This window comes from Mandrillus leucophaeus, unplaced genomic scaffold (assembly GCF_000951045.1).
Source record: "Mandrillus leucophaeus isolate KB7577 unplaced genomic scaffold, Mleu.le_1.0 Scaffold192, whole genome shotgun sequence".
NCBI classification, from domain to species: Eukaryota; Metazoa; Chordata; class Mammalia; order Primates; family Cercopithecidae; genus Mandrillus; species Mandrillus leucophaeus.
Window position 1 is genome coordinate 3,274,954 of NW_012101943.1, and position 15,024 is coordinate 3,289,977.

The following is a 15,024-nucleotide window of genomic DNA, read 5'->3' on the forward strand; positions in this document are numbered from 1 at the left end:
CTTTTAGTGGCCTTGAATCATTGTGATGATAATGGAGGAAGAAGTAGAAATAGCAACACATTAATAACAACAACAAAAAACTTCTTTGAAACTTTTTTTTTTTTTTGCTGCTTGCAGCTTTTTAGATCAGGTCTGCAACGCAGATACAATGAAATCCTAAAGGTACTTTAGAAGCAGGGGGTGTTGTAATGTCTTTTCTAGATAATGGTGTGACACTATGAAGAGATATCAAGTTTAATTCTTACAAATTAGAAAGCATCATCTGACTAAACTGAGTATCTCTCGGGCTTAATCAGCTTGTATCACTAGTGGGGTTTTGTCATGCAAACTGCTCTCCTTTAAATCATAAGGATGTGCTGGAAGGCCGCTTTTACTTCCTAGAGTTAAACTTTTCCCCCAGTCTTGTGAGTATTGCAACTCTCTTAATGTTTTTAGGAGCTTCAAAGCATCCTTAAGGAAGGGAAGCTAACTTTTGAGAATATTATGGAAAAACTACGAATCAAGTATTCTGAAATGTACACCATAGTCCCTGCAGAGATTGAATCCCAGGTGGAAGAATGCAGAAAAGCTTTAGAAGACATAGATGAGAAGGTAATAATAATGTCTATACTACTGTTATTGTTTATGGAGCTGAATGTCTATCAAAAGGAAAATATCATTTAATGTCAAATTCCGTTTGCTGGGATTTCAGCTATGACTGCTTTCAAGAGTTAAGTGACCATTTTGTCTAATATTGAATGCTGAGATAAAGATGCTTTAAATATGTGACATAAGATAACAGAATTAGATAATTTATGTATATTTAATTGTCGAAATGCTGCTTCTTCTCTTGCATTTTATAATACAGTTATATATCTTTTACTGGTTTTGTTTGCTTTTGTACAACCACTGTACAACCACTTGAACATTTTGGACGTTAATACTTTGCTTTAAAACACATCCTTTGAAACATTTTGACATTACAGCTGAGGGCAATAAGAATACAAATTTCACAACTCACTAGGAATAGCACTTAGTATGTAGTGTCTGTCTAATGATGATGTTAACAGAATTCTCATGAAAAGTACCTGAGCGAATCTTTATACCTGAAAGTCCAGATTTGAAGAAAAGGTGGAAAATATTTTATAATACTAGAAACATAGGAGCCTAGCAGGATATTTTGATTAGATTGTAAAAAGACAGCCCATATCAAACAGAAGAAAATTCTGTTTGGTCTGGTATCCACAGAAGTTTTTTGTTTGTTTGTTTGTTGGTTGTTTTTTTTTTTTTAATTAATTAATTAATTTATTTTTTCTGCCTAGAATACTTACAACTTGATAAATAAAATAGATCTTAGATAAACACAAAAAACTCAGATTTCAAACTTAGTTGCTAAAATATGTCATTAATTCTATGACAGATTTCTCAGGGAAATCTCACAAGGTAAAAAACATGTAAACTTAATGTATATTTATGACAAATCTTTTTTATTTAACACACAAGAAAACCCATTTTGTACTTTCTCAAGGATCTGGTACTATTGATTTTATTTTAGGAAAATACTAAATGTTTTGAGAGAAACTAAATGTTATTCTCATGAATACTTATGAAAATCTGTAGCAGAGTAAATTAATAATCAAAATCCGTCGTTCAAATTCAAGGTAGAAAATTTCCGCTATGACCCTGTGTATTTGTCACAAATAGCAACTAATTTTTATTATGTGATGTGGCTAAAGGAAATTCAAGGATCCTGGGACAGACGCAGTAACATTGTGTATAATTCAAATGGCTATATTCATTTCCTAAATCATGATCTGTCCTAATGTATCTAAATGGTATACATTTCTGCCAGGAGAATAAGTGCACAAAATATCAGAAAACTTTGTCTTGTGGTAATTTGTGACACAGCCAGCCATAAAAAACTAACATGGAACCAAAGTGAGATTTTTTTCCTAATAATATTGACTGCAGTATGGTCTGGGGAATAAAGACATGATATAAAAGTATCAACAGCCTGATATTGTGAATAGAGCCTGGGACTCAATCTGGGGACTTGGGGGTTTCTTGGGACAAGTTCATCTACTTCCTTGACATATGACTGCAGCAAATCATTTAGTCTGTGTTCCAGTTTCTGCATCTGTATACTATCTGCATAGGATGCTTTTAGTCTCAATGGTTACACAGATACAGTTTTGTTTTGTTTTTTTTAATTTACAAAGCAAAGGATTATACAAAAGCATAAAGTATTACTTGGTTATTTAGCAGCTGCTTGGAGAAAGCCTTATCAAATAGCAAAACAAGAACACACACCAGTCAGGTATTTGGAAAGTGATATACTCAACATTCATTTATTATCTTTCCTGGCTCAAGGTTTTTTTGTTTGTTTGTTTGTTTCTTTTTAAGAGAATCGTTTAGATAAAAAAAATTACACTGTTCAGTAGCTAAGTTTCTGATGGCTGGGAAAACATCTACAAATGGTTACACAGAGAATAATTAAACTCTGTGCATCCTCAAGAAATAGCTACTTTTAGAAGGTTGTTTCACTCAAATGAGTACTGTGATTGGAATTATTTTTTTTTTTAAAGTCAGCTTGAGAGTAAATTTGGTTTTATTGAAAACAGATCTGTGCAGAGGATTTTCTCATAAAATGGAAAGATCATATAAAAATCGTTTATCCCCCAGGAATTCTTTTATATCATTTGATCCATATGGGGATGTTTCACACAATCCACTCAGTAGTTTTGCCCAACACAGCATATATCTTTAATACATGTTAGATTACATTAAACTAATTTTTGTTTTATTTCAGATGATATTTAAAAGGTCAAGTAAACACACCTGCCATTTATTAGTCTTCCTATCCACCTTCTCATTAATGCATTTTCAGAATTTCTTCCAGCCCTTAAAAGATTTTTACAAGTTGTAACAGAGTGACTACCACTTTTGTTGTTCGAACCTATGAATAAAGTGCAGACAACCTCTCTAAGCCAAATGCATCTTTCTGTCTTTCACAGATTAGCAATGAAATCTTAAAAAGCTCACCGTCATATGCAATGAGGAGAAAAATAGAAGAAATTAACCATGGGCTTCATAATGTTGAAAAGATGTTGCAGCAGAAAAGCAAAAATATTGAGAAAGCACAAGAAATTCAAAAGGTAAAATCCTCCTTTAACTCCCTTCAGCATTTGGTATTTCTGACCCACTCCTGCCCTGTTCATCAGTTATCACAAGGTGAGTTCTTTGAATTAATCTGAAGCACAGAAATCATAAACCAAATCCACAGAGGCATCACCTAGAGAGGCTTGATAGGGAAAAGTTGCATTTAAAAATTATTCTGTTGGCCAGGTGCGGTGGTTCACGCCTGTAATCCCAGCACTTTGGGAGGCCAAGGTGGGATGATCACTTGAGCCTAGGAGTTTGAGACCAGCCTGGCCAACATGGCAAAACCCTGTCTCTACTAAAAATACAGAACTTCGCTGGGCGTGGTGGCACAAGACTGCAATTCTAGCTACTCGGGAGACTGAGGCATGAAAATCCCTTGAACCTAGGAGACGGAGGTTGCAGTGAGCCGAGATCACGTCACTGCATTCCAGTGTGGGTGACAGAGTGAGACTCTCTCAAAAAAAAATTCTGTTTTTCCATGGTGGGCATATACCCAAACTTCTGAGAGCCTGTGATTTTCACAAGTAAAGGAAAGTAAGGATCTTATCTTGGGGATACTGATATTAAAAATCATTCAATAGAATATGAAAAATATTAAAGCTCTTTTTTAGACTGCCAAGGTTAAATAAAAATAAAAATTCCAAATGTATTTCCCTTGTAAAATGTCTTATAAAATAAAATCTTAGGTAAAACTGTACATAAACACTATTCTACTTCTTAATTTGCAAGCAAACTACAGTATAGGGAAAGGATTCTTGTTTTAATCTATATCTTAAGGAAATATTTTAATAATTTGGGGCTTTTAAAATAGGTCAGAATATGGCTCACTATTGGACAAATCTTAAGCAGAGGAACCTAATTTAACAAGTTAGATATAGTCCTCAAGATAGGGGGGAAAAAAATGTTCTTAAGCAAACATTAAGAATTGAATATTTTAGCTTTGAAATTTTCCTCTGCCCAGCGAAGTTCAGATTTGAATCCAACCTATGGGTTTCTTGAGTCAAAAGCAGTTGCTCCTAATCATGTTTCTAGAGCTCTCTGCCTCTGCATTCATCCCAAGTTGGCAGATAGTTTTCTTTTTTTAAATTTTTGAGATAGGGTCTCACCCTGTCACCCAAGCTGGAGAGCAGTGGTGTGATCAAAACTCACTTCAGCCTTGACCTCCCTGGCTCAATCAATCCTCCCACCTCAGTCTCCCAAGCAGCTGAGACTGCAGGTGTGCGCCACCACACCTGGCTAATTTTTCATGTTTTTTGTAGAGACAGGGCCTCCCTGTTTTGTCCAGGCTGGTCTCGAACTCCTGGGCTCAAGCAGTCCACACATCTTGGCCTCCAAAATTGCGTGAGCCACTGCACCCAGCCCAGATATTTTTCTTTGTTTTATTTTTTCACTTAACATTATTTTCTAGATTGAGTGTGTGTGTGCGTGCATGCACGTGCGTGTGTATGAACTGGTGTAAATAGGTTCAAGTATTTCCCCAAGCCCTTTTAAAACAGAATGTTTTGCTCGTCACTCTTGAGAGATGAGGGCTGTATTGACCTTGTCGGTCATCTCTAGAAATGTCCAGGTCTTTCTGTTCCCCTACAGCTAATTTGTAGTGAAATGAATACTGTTACAGTTGGGAGAGCTCAGGAAAAGTGTTTTTCAGTTTAGATAACAAATTGCTGGATATAAATTAACAGCTATTCTTGTGATGTTGTTTCTGTGGTGTTTTAGTAGCATTTATAAATGTAAATACTGTGTGAAAACCAGGCATTGCCTCCATAAACTATGACCTCTTCATTCAAGTTGACTTACAATTTCCTTCTCCAGAAAATGTGGGATGAGTTAGATCTATGGCATTCCAAACTAAATGAGCTGGATTCTGAAGTTCAGGACATCGTTGAACAGGACCCAGGACAGGCTCAAGAATGGATGGATAACTTGATGATTCCTTTCCAGCAGTATCAGCAAGTATCACAGAGAGCAGAGTCTAGAACCTCACAGTTGAATAAGGTATGGCTGTGATTCATAATAGCTTCATATCATGTGGTGGTATTGAGATGGTGTTAAAGCAAAACAATATATTCAGAAACAGCCAATTTCTCTTGAATTATCAGTTTTGGACTTGAAGCTGGGGCCATGGTAGGCTCGCGTGGGCACTGAGGAGACAGATTTCAATGCTAGTTCAGGCAGAAAGTCTGATTGGGCAGATAGAACCAAGAATCCGAAAGTTGACCACAGCAAGAGCCAGGCAAACTGTTGGGAAGTCCAGGCTCCCCTACAGGTGGATAAAGACCAGTAATGGGAATTTAGGACAGGTGATCTCCGGAGTCTAGTGAGGGAGACAACAATGAGAAAGACTGTCATTCAGGTACAGGATACCCTCCCTACCCTCCTTCCAAACAGGAGCTGTGGTTGGCTGAGTTGTGTTTGTGATTTAACAAGAGTGAGGCAGCATCCTAGTCTTAGAACTGTAGGGCAAGGTCTTGAACAGGAGGACAAAGTACAGCCCAGTTTTTAAAATGAAGCCTAAAATGGGAACCAGAATAGTTGCAAGGCTAACCCAGAACTTTGCTGAGGCCCATGATGTTGGAGTAGAACCGCTTAAATCCTTTCCACCTATGGTCAGAGTTAATCTTAAAAGTCAGAAGTATCATAACCTAGAGCAGGTGAACAAGTGGCCCCAGCCATGAGGAGCAGACATCTGCAAGGCCTGACACACCCCTGACTAACAGCAACTTACTCTTCATCGAGGAGTCATTCGGCTCCAGTAAAAGGCATGTGACCAAGTTTGGTCCTGCATCTCTTTCTCAGGCCACAGTTAAGATGGAGGAATATAATGACCTTCTGAAGAGCACTGAGGCTTGGATAGAAAATACCAGTCATTTGCTGGCCAATCCTGCTGACTATGACTCTTCAAGGACACTGAGTCACCATGCTAGCACTCTGCAGGTAAGTGTTCTTCTAGGTTTTCTGCTGCTCATAGCATCTACATAAGGATTCATGGCTTACCTGATCGTCCTGGTGCTTTTTTCCTCCTTTCCTGAAATACAATCTTACCACTAACCGTGTCAGTGGCAGAAGGAAGCTTGAGAGAGTGGCAAGCACTAGACACAGATTTTGGAGAGCAGGATTCAGCTCTTACTGTCCTGATAACTACTTTATGACTTTTTTGATAATTTCGTTTATCTTCTATGGACCTCAGTTTCTCCCCATGAAATAAGAATGTGCACAGGATAGTGCTAATGGTTTTGGTTGTTAGAATTCTAAGATGCCCCCCCAATATTCCCATCCTCTGGTGTATATGACCTGAAAGAATAGTTGAAAGAATAATACTTGAATGTGGGCAGGAATATGAATACGATGGGAAAGTCACTTCATTGACTAGGTTACGTTATATGACTAAGGTAATGGGGTAGTCACTCCCATAAATACTTGATTAATGTGATTATAAGACTCTCTAATATGGGATTTTTGGATTTGGAATGCTCCACCGGTAAGTATAATACTTATATTCCAAAATTTGAAGAAGTCCAAAATCTGAAACGCTTCTGGTCTCAAGCATTTCAGATAAGGGTTACTCAGCCTGTAGCAGAGTGTAGTGAGATTCTCCTTGAGAAAGTGGCTATATTGTCAGAGGACCATGGAGCTAGGGCCCAAAGGCTCTTTCTAGAAGCTGAGAGTCAGTGAGAGCCAGCTAGGAAACAGGGAGCCCAGTCCTACAGCTGGATTTTGCCAACAACCTGAATGATCTTGAAAGAGAACCCCGAGCTCCAGATGGCACCGGACTGCATCCTTGTGGCTCCCCGTACAGAGGATTCACCTCAGCTATACCTGGACTCCTTACCCCTGAACACTACAAGATAACTTTTTTGTGTTTTAAGCCATTAAGTTTGTGGTAATTAGTTACACAGCAATAGAACACGAATCCATGGTTCCTTCCACTTCTAACACACCATGATTCCAAATTTCCTGTCCTTGCTGGTACTCCACATGTGCCCCATGTGTCTATGCTGGCTTACAAAGACAAAACAAATGAAAATGTTTTCCTACTTGAGGCCTCGGCTGCAAAACATCTTCTGGATGCTGAGTATTAGGGAAGTTGCATTGCACAGGTGTGTTTTCCTTCTTTTATTCTGCCATGAGAAGGAATCCCTTAGAGAAAAGCTTATTTGGTAACAGTGTTTACAGAATCAGACCTCAAAGGTGATTCAGCTCCTTTTTCTATCTTTAGAATGGCACAGTGTGTTCCTAAGTGAGCTGCTGACCTCAGACCTCCCTGAAGTTTGAGAATTGTTGGTGTTTTTTTTTATGGTAACAATTGTAAAGATGCTGCATTTCTACCGATTTTTTTTCCTTTTCTTCCCCTTGCTCATGATTTTTTTGCCTTTCCCCACTTGGATTAACTTTCCACATCCCCAAAGTTTGTCATTTTTAAACTTTTTATCACCTCCCTGAGTCACTATTTTTGAGGACTGTACTAAGACAAAAGAGAGGAATGATGCTTTTTTTTTTTTCCTTCAAATGCTTATTATGAGTTAAAAAAACAAACTGTACAAAAGTAAGCTCAGGCAAAAGCAGCTGGGATTTTGCTACCTTCTACTGATACCAATGTAAAAATGTGAAAGCATCTCTCAAACTTCAGGACATTTTAAATTGCTAGACTTTCTTTCTGAGCTAGAAGTGAGTAAAGGAAGTAGGGACAAGGGAAGGTGCGAGTTTATTTCTGTGTGCCCTGATGTGTCCTAATCTCCCCCTGGGAAGTAAGTCCCAAATAAAACTATGTGAAATCCTCGTTTGTCCAATAATTCTACTTTTAGGATGCCCTTTTCCATTTTCTAGCATATTCAGGTATTTTTAAATTCACTTTTAAAGAGGTGTCAGAACTCTCAACTAGGCTTTAAATGTTTGTTTTAATTGTACTATATCCTTCTACCTGGATTGTGTTTGTTAAAACAAGTCTTTGTAACCTAAAGATAATTCCATAAATACTACTGTTGTAAGAATCACTGAAACATAAATTCATAAATTGTCATTATAAAAATAGAAAATTATTATTATTATTTTTTTGAGATGGAGTTTCACTCTTTTTGCCCAGGCTGGAGTGCAATGGTGCGATCTCAGCTCTCCACAACCTCCGCCCCCCAGGTTCCAGTAATTCTCCTGCCTCAGCTTCCCCAGTAGCTGAGATTACAGGTGCATGCCACCACGCTCACCTTATTTTGTATTTTTAGTAGAGACGGGATTTCACTATGTTGGCCAGGCTGATCTTGAACTCCTGACCTCAGCTGATCTGCCCGCCTCGACCTCCCAAAGTGCTGGGATTACAGGCGTGAGCCACCGCACCTGGCCTGTTTTTTAAATCAACTTTATTGAGGTATAATTTACATATAGTAAAAATATCAATACACCTATTTTAAGTATGCAGTTAGGTGAGTTTTGATAAAAGTGCAGTTGTATAACCACCACCGCCATCAATATAAGGAACATCTCCATCTCCCAAGACGTTTCCTCCTGCCTCTTTGCAGTCAATTCCTTTTCACCCATCTTCAACCCTAGGTAACCACTCACAGTTTCTTATTACTATAGTTTTGCCTTTTCTAGAATATCATGTAGAGGGAATCAAACAGTGTATAGTCTTTCGTGTCTCACTTGTTTCAATTCACATAATGCTTTTGAGATTCATCCAGGTTGTTACACTTAATGCATAGTTAATTCTTTGATTGCCAAGTAGTGTTCCAGTTTTGGAAATAAATTTGGAATTAAGTAGTTTGTTTATCTACCAGTTAATAGATATTTGGGTTGTTTCCAGTTTTGAGCTATGTATTCGCTTTGTTGTCTAACAAATTACTCCAAAAGTTAGCAGCTTGAAACCGCAAACTGTTACTATCACAGTTTCTGTGGGTCAGGAGTCCACCGGCATGGCTTAGCTAAGTATCTCTGGCTCAGGTTCTCTCATGAGAATGCCGTCAAGGTGTTGGCAAAGGCTGCAGACTCATCTGAAGGCTCAATTTGCATGAGGGAGGAGGTGGGATCCGCTTCCAGGCTTATTCCCATGGCTGTTGACAGGCCTCAGAAGATCTGCTTCTACTCACAGACACGTGTGCTCCTCCAGGAGTCTGCCTCACACCATGGCAGCTGGCTTCCCTCGGCATAAACAATTTCCAAGAGAGTGAGAGAGAGCTCTCAAGACAGAAGCCACATTTTTTTTTTTTTTTTTAATTTTAGAGACAGGTTCTTGCTCTGTCACCCAGGCTGGAGTGCAGTGGCACAATGTCGGCTCACTGCAACCTCCACCTTCTGAGTTCAAATGTTCCTCCCACCTTAGCCTCCCAGGTGGCTGGGACTACAGGCGCACGCAACCATGCCCGGCTAATTTTTAAATTTTTGTAGATAAGGTCTCACTTTGTTGCCCAGGCTGGGCCTCAGTCTTTGTAATCTAACCTTGGAAGTGACATCTCATCACTTCTGCCATATTTTATTAGAATTAAATTAGTAAGTCTGGCCTACATTCAAGGAAGCTGATATAAGGGTATGAATACCAGGAGGTAGGGGTCATTCAGGGCTACCTTAGAGGCTGCTACCATAGGCTATTATGAGCAAAACTGCTGTGAACATTTATATATAAATCTTTGTGTAGACAAATGTTTTCATTTTATTTCAAAGAATAAATACCTAAAAGTAGGATCTCTGACTTTTACGATGTGTTTAAATAAATAATAAACTGAGAAATTGTTTTCCAAAATGGCTATATCATTTTTCATTCCCACCAGCAACATGAGTTCTAATTGCTTCATATTTTCAACAGTACTTAATATTGTCTGCCTTTTAAATTTTAGCCATTTTAGTGACTTGCAGTGGTAATTCATTGTGGTTTAAATGGCATTTCTGTAATGACTAACAATTTTGAGCATTTATTTATGTCTTTATTGGTCATTTGTACACTTCCTTTGTAAAGTATCTGTTCAATTTTTTTTTTTTTTGCCCATTAAAAAAATTGCATTGTTTGTCTTCTTGTTGAGTTGTAAGTTTTTTGTAAAATATTCTGAACCATTCTTTTGACATATATGTCATTTACAAATATTTTCTTCCAGTCTGTGGCTTGTCTTTTCATTCTTTTAACACTGTCCTTCAAAGAGCAAATGTTATTAATTTGATGAGGTCCAATGTATCAATATTTTCTTTCGTGGATTATTCTTTTGTGCCACATTCTAAGAAATCCTTACCTAACCCAGGGTTGCAAAGATTTCCTCCTGTGTTTTCTTCCTGTAACTTGATAGTTTTAACTCTTACTGTCAGTTCTATGATTTATCTCATGTTTATTGTTGCATAAGGTGTGATTGAAGGATCAAAGTTCTTTTTTTCCATGGAGATATCCAATTGTTTCTGCATCATTTATTGATCAGAATCACCATTAAATTACTTTGGCACTTTATTGGAAATCAATTGACCTTACACATGTGTGTTTATTTCTGGGCGCTCCCTTCTGTTCAATTGATTTGTATGTCTATACTTTTCATTAATATGACAGTCTTCATTACTATAGCTTTACAGTAAGTCTTGAAATCAGGTAGCATCAATTCTACAACTTTGTCCTTCTTTTTCAGATTTGTTTTGGCTAAATCAAGGCCTTTGTATTTCTATATAACTCTTAGAATACACTTGTTAATTTCTAAATAAAGGTCTGTGGGAATTTTGAGTGGGATTGCATTAAATTTGTAAATCAATTTGGAAGATAATTAACATCTCAACCATAGTAACTATTCAGTCCAGGAACGTGATATCTCTTTATCTCTTTTGGGGTTTAATTTCTCTCAACAATGTTTTGTAATTTTCAGTATGCAGGTCTTTTTTTTTTTTTTTTTTTTTTTGAGATGGTGTATCTCTCTGTCGCCCAGCCTGGAGTGCAGTGGTGCGATAATGGCTCACTGCAACCTCCGCCTCCTGGGTTCAAGCGATTCTCCTGCCTCAGCCTCCTGAGTAGCTAGGATTACAGGCTCCCGCCACCACACCTGGCTAATTTTTGTTTTTTTGTTTTTTGTTTTTTTTTTGAGACGGAGTCTCGCTCTGTCACCCAGGCTGGAGTGCTGTGGCTGGATCTCAGCTCACTACAAGCTCCGCCTCCCGGGTTCACGCCATTCTCCTGCCTCAGCCTCCCGAGTAGCTGGGACTACAGGTGCCCACCACCTCACCCGGCTAGTTTTTTGTATTTTTTAGTAGAGACGGGGTTTCACCGTGTTAGCCGGGATGGTCTCAATCTCCTGACCTCGTGATCTGCCCGTCTCAGCTTCCCAAAGTGCTGGGATTACAGGCTTGAGCCACCGCGCCCAGCCTAATTTTTGTATTTTTAGTAGAGACAGGGTTTCGCCATGTTGGCCAGGCTAGTCTCGAATTCCTGAACTCAGGTGATCCACCCATCTCGGCCTCCCAAAGTGTTGGGATTACAGGCATGAGCCACCGCACCTGGCCCAGTACACATTTCTTGCATGTATATTGTTAAATTTATTCCTAAGTATTTTACTATTTTTGATGCTGTTGTCAATGATAATTGGTAAAAAACAAAAAAAAAAAGCATTAGTTTTAAGTTTTGTTTTCCTAAACGTTTTCTCCTATAAGGATTTTGAATAAGATTAATATAAAATTCTGAATAACCCACTTAGTTTTAGTGACTTATGATTAAAATTCTAGTTGCATAAGTGAATGTTCTTTCTCCTATCAGTTATTTTTTGTGGAATTACCTGAAAAGTACATTATCAAGCTGAACATTTTCATTAGGTGGCTGAGCTATTTTGATGTCTTAAATTTGAAAGTTATTACATGTATGAAAGGGCTTATTATGTATAATAAAAGACACTTCTCTCACCCCTATTATTAAAGGATTCTAAAGGTTTTAGAAGTGGACGAAGACCAAATATGTATGTTTCTTATTATATTACAGTATACAGGTAGATACTCTGAAGTCTTTCACTGTCATTGACAATAGAGGTTGTTATGTTTTCATTATTGAACTAGAAATGAGTAGGAATTTAAAATGTTGAGACAACTGTCAATTTTCTCTGGTTTAAATTTTAATCAACTTATATCAGGATCTTGATGCCTCTCTCTCTTTTTCCCATTCTGTGTTTATCTAGATGGCTTTGGAAGATTCAGAACAGAGGCACAATCTTTTACATTCAATCTTTATGGATCTAGAAGACCTGTCAATAATTTTTGAAACAGATGAATTAACACAATCTGTGCAAGAGTTAAGTAATCAAGTAACAGCATTACAACAAAAAATAATGGAAAGCCTTCCACAGATTCAGCGAATGGCTGATGTAAGTTTGCACCATAAAGATATGATTTCTTATTCTTTATTTATATTTCATTCAGGATTAAATTAGAGGCTGTGCAATGGTGGCTCACGCCTATAATCCCAGCACTTTGGGAGGCCAAGGCGGATGGATCACTTGAGGTCAGGAGTTCAGGACAAGCCTGGCCAACATAGTGAAACCCCATCTCTACTAAAAATACACAAATTAACTGGGTATCGTGGTGCACACCTGTAATCCCAGCTACTTGGAAGGCTGAGGCAGGAGAATCGCTTGAACCTGAGAGGCAGAGGTTACAGTGAGCCAAGATTGCGCCACTGCACTCCAGCCTGGGTGACAGAGCAGGACTGTGTCAAATAAATAAGTAAGAGTTATACTACTAACCAAGCACTATACAGCTAATCAATGTGAAGACACGTTGATCTGGTAAAATGTCATGTGTGTTCTCATTTGTGGAATTACATTTTACTTTACTTTGCAACCTGTAGTGTAACGTGTAATTATAACAAAAAGCATCTCCCCATTTGCAATCCAGAAGTGGTCTGTTTTAAAGAGTAAAGAATCCTGATAAAATAAGCTCAGTGTTTTCTCTTTGTCAAAGAGAAATACTACTGATTTTTAAGTGCTGGATAGGAAAGAGGGAATTAAAAGAGAGAGTTCTGGCCGGGCGCGGTGCCCGGCATGGTGGCTCGTGCCTGTAATCCCAGCACTTAGGGAGGCAGAGGCGGGAGGATAGCGTGAGCACGAGAGTTTGAGACCTGCCTGGGCACTACAGTAAGACCCCATTCTCCACAAAAAGGAATTAAAAACAAGTGTAAAACAGGTAGTCCCAAGTCTTTATTTACCAACAGCAAATATTTATTAAGGGGTTGTTATTTGCCAGCCTCTGGATTTTTATTTTTGCTTGAAACATCTGAAGCATTTATTTAAAGAGAGAGTCACATGGTAGAGGCAATTACAGTTCTTCATGATTTACCTTTGTTACTCAGTTACATTCCCTAGGCCACACTCATGTGTCTTTAGGGAATAATAACTGTTAAAGTAATTATTTTTGGTTACTAAAGCTCATTTCAAAATTTTTAAATGCTTCTATAATTTTTGATGAAAATTACCCTAAAATACATTGTATAATTCTATATACCTTCTTAAATAGTAGGTACCCAGAATAATGTCCATGTAATTTAACTTTTTCTCATAATTTGGAGCTATCACTATAAACAGCTATTGTACATACTGCTTCATTTTCTTATGAAGTTTTGTTGGTCCCTGGCCAGGCGCAATGGCTCACGCCTGTAATCCCAGCACTTTGGCAGGCCGAGGTGGACAGATCACCTGAGGTCAGGAGTTCGAGACCTGCCTGGCCAACATGACGAAACCCCGTCACTACTAAAAGTACAAAATTAGGCCGGGCGCAGTGGCTTACGCCTGTAATCCCAGCACTTTGGGAGGCCGAGGAGGGCAGATCACGAGGTCAGGAGATCAAGACCATCCTAGCTAACACAGTGAAATCCCGTCTCTACTAAAAATACAAAAAATTAGCCGGGCGTGGTGGCGGGTGCCTGTAGTCCCAGCTACTCGGGAGACTGAGTCAAGAGGATGGCGTGAACCCGGGAGGCGGAGCTTGCAGTGAGCTGAGATTGCTCCACTGCACTCCAGCCTGGGCGACAGAGCGAGACTCTGTCTCAAAAAATAAACAAACAAAAAAACAAAATTAGCCGAGTGTGGTGGCAGGCGCCTGTAATCCCAGCTACTTGGGAGGCTGAGACAGGAGAATAACTTGAACTCAGGAGGCAGAGGTTGCAGAGAGCCGAGATCGTGCCCTTGCGCCCTAGCTTGGGCAAAAAGAGCAAAACTCCCTCTCAAAAATAAAATAAGATAAAATATTTGTTGGTTCCTATATTGAATAGCTCCAGACTGCTATAATTTGATACCCTGTCTTTTTTTATGTCATTTTTAAATCTCCTTCATTATTAACCATTCCTTATTGGCACAGTAGATCTGCATTGAACTCTAAAGGCCTTAGGCTCTCTTATGGTTGTGTGGACTTCAGTGTGTAGGTTTTGCAGCATACTTTACTTATTTTTGCAGCATTTCACTTGAAGGTTCTTGGCCAGGTTCTGGATGTTGATACTGATGAGAGAATAACCACTGGACAAATGATCCATTGTTTAACTTAATCTGAGTAGGTTATAAAATAACTCAGTGACGGCCGGGCGCGGTGGCTGAAGCCTGTAATCCCAGCACTTTGGGAGGCCGAGGTGGGCGGATCACGAGGTCAGGAGATCGAGACCATCCTGGCTAACACGGTGAAACCCCGTCTCTACTAAAAAATACAAAAAAACTAGCCGGGTGCGGTGGCGGGCGCCTATAGTCCCAGCTACTCGGGAGGCTGAGGCAGGAGAATGGCATGAACCCGGGAGGCGGAGCTTGCAGTGAGCAGCGATCCGGCCACTGCACTCCAGCCTGGGCGACAGAGTGAGACTCCGTCTCAAAAAAAAAAAAAAAAAAAACTCAGTGACACTCCACTTGGCAACAGTTTATTAGGGTGTTAGTGAAAAAGTCCTGACCCTTTTCTAGCTCCTGTGTGTTC

The 15,024-nt window shown here is 39.0% G+C and overlaps 1 protein-coding gene across 1 annotated transcript in view; it reads left to right on the plus strand.

Moving 5' to 3' along the window:
- Positions 1 to 15,024, plus strand: part of SYNE2 (spectrin repeat containing, nuclear envelope 2) — a 405,169-nt gene that overhangs the window by 253,158 nt on the left and 136,987 nt on the right. The window contains exons 54-58 of the mRNA XM_011978327.1: positions 436 to 591; positions 2,994 to 3,134; positions 4,954 to 5,136; positions 5,938 to 6,075; positions 12,255 to 12,440. Of these exons, the coding sequence (XP_011833717.1) occupies positions 436 to 591; positions 2,994 to 3,134; positions 4,954 to 5,136; positions 5,938 to 6,075; positions 12,255 to 12,440 (804 nt within the window). The remainder of the gene's footprint in view (positions 1 to 435; positions 592 to 2,993; positions 3,135 to 4,953; positions 5,137 to 5,937; positions 6,076 to 12,254; positions 12,441 to 15,024) is intronic.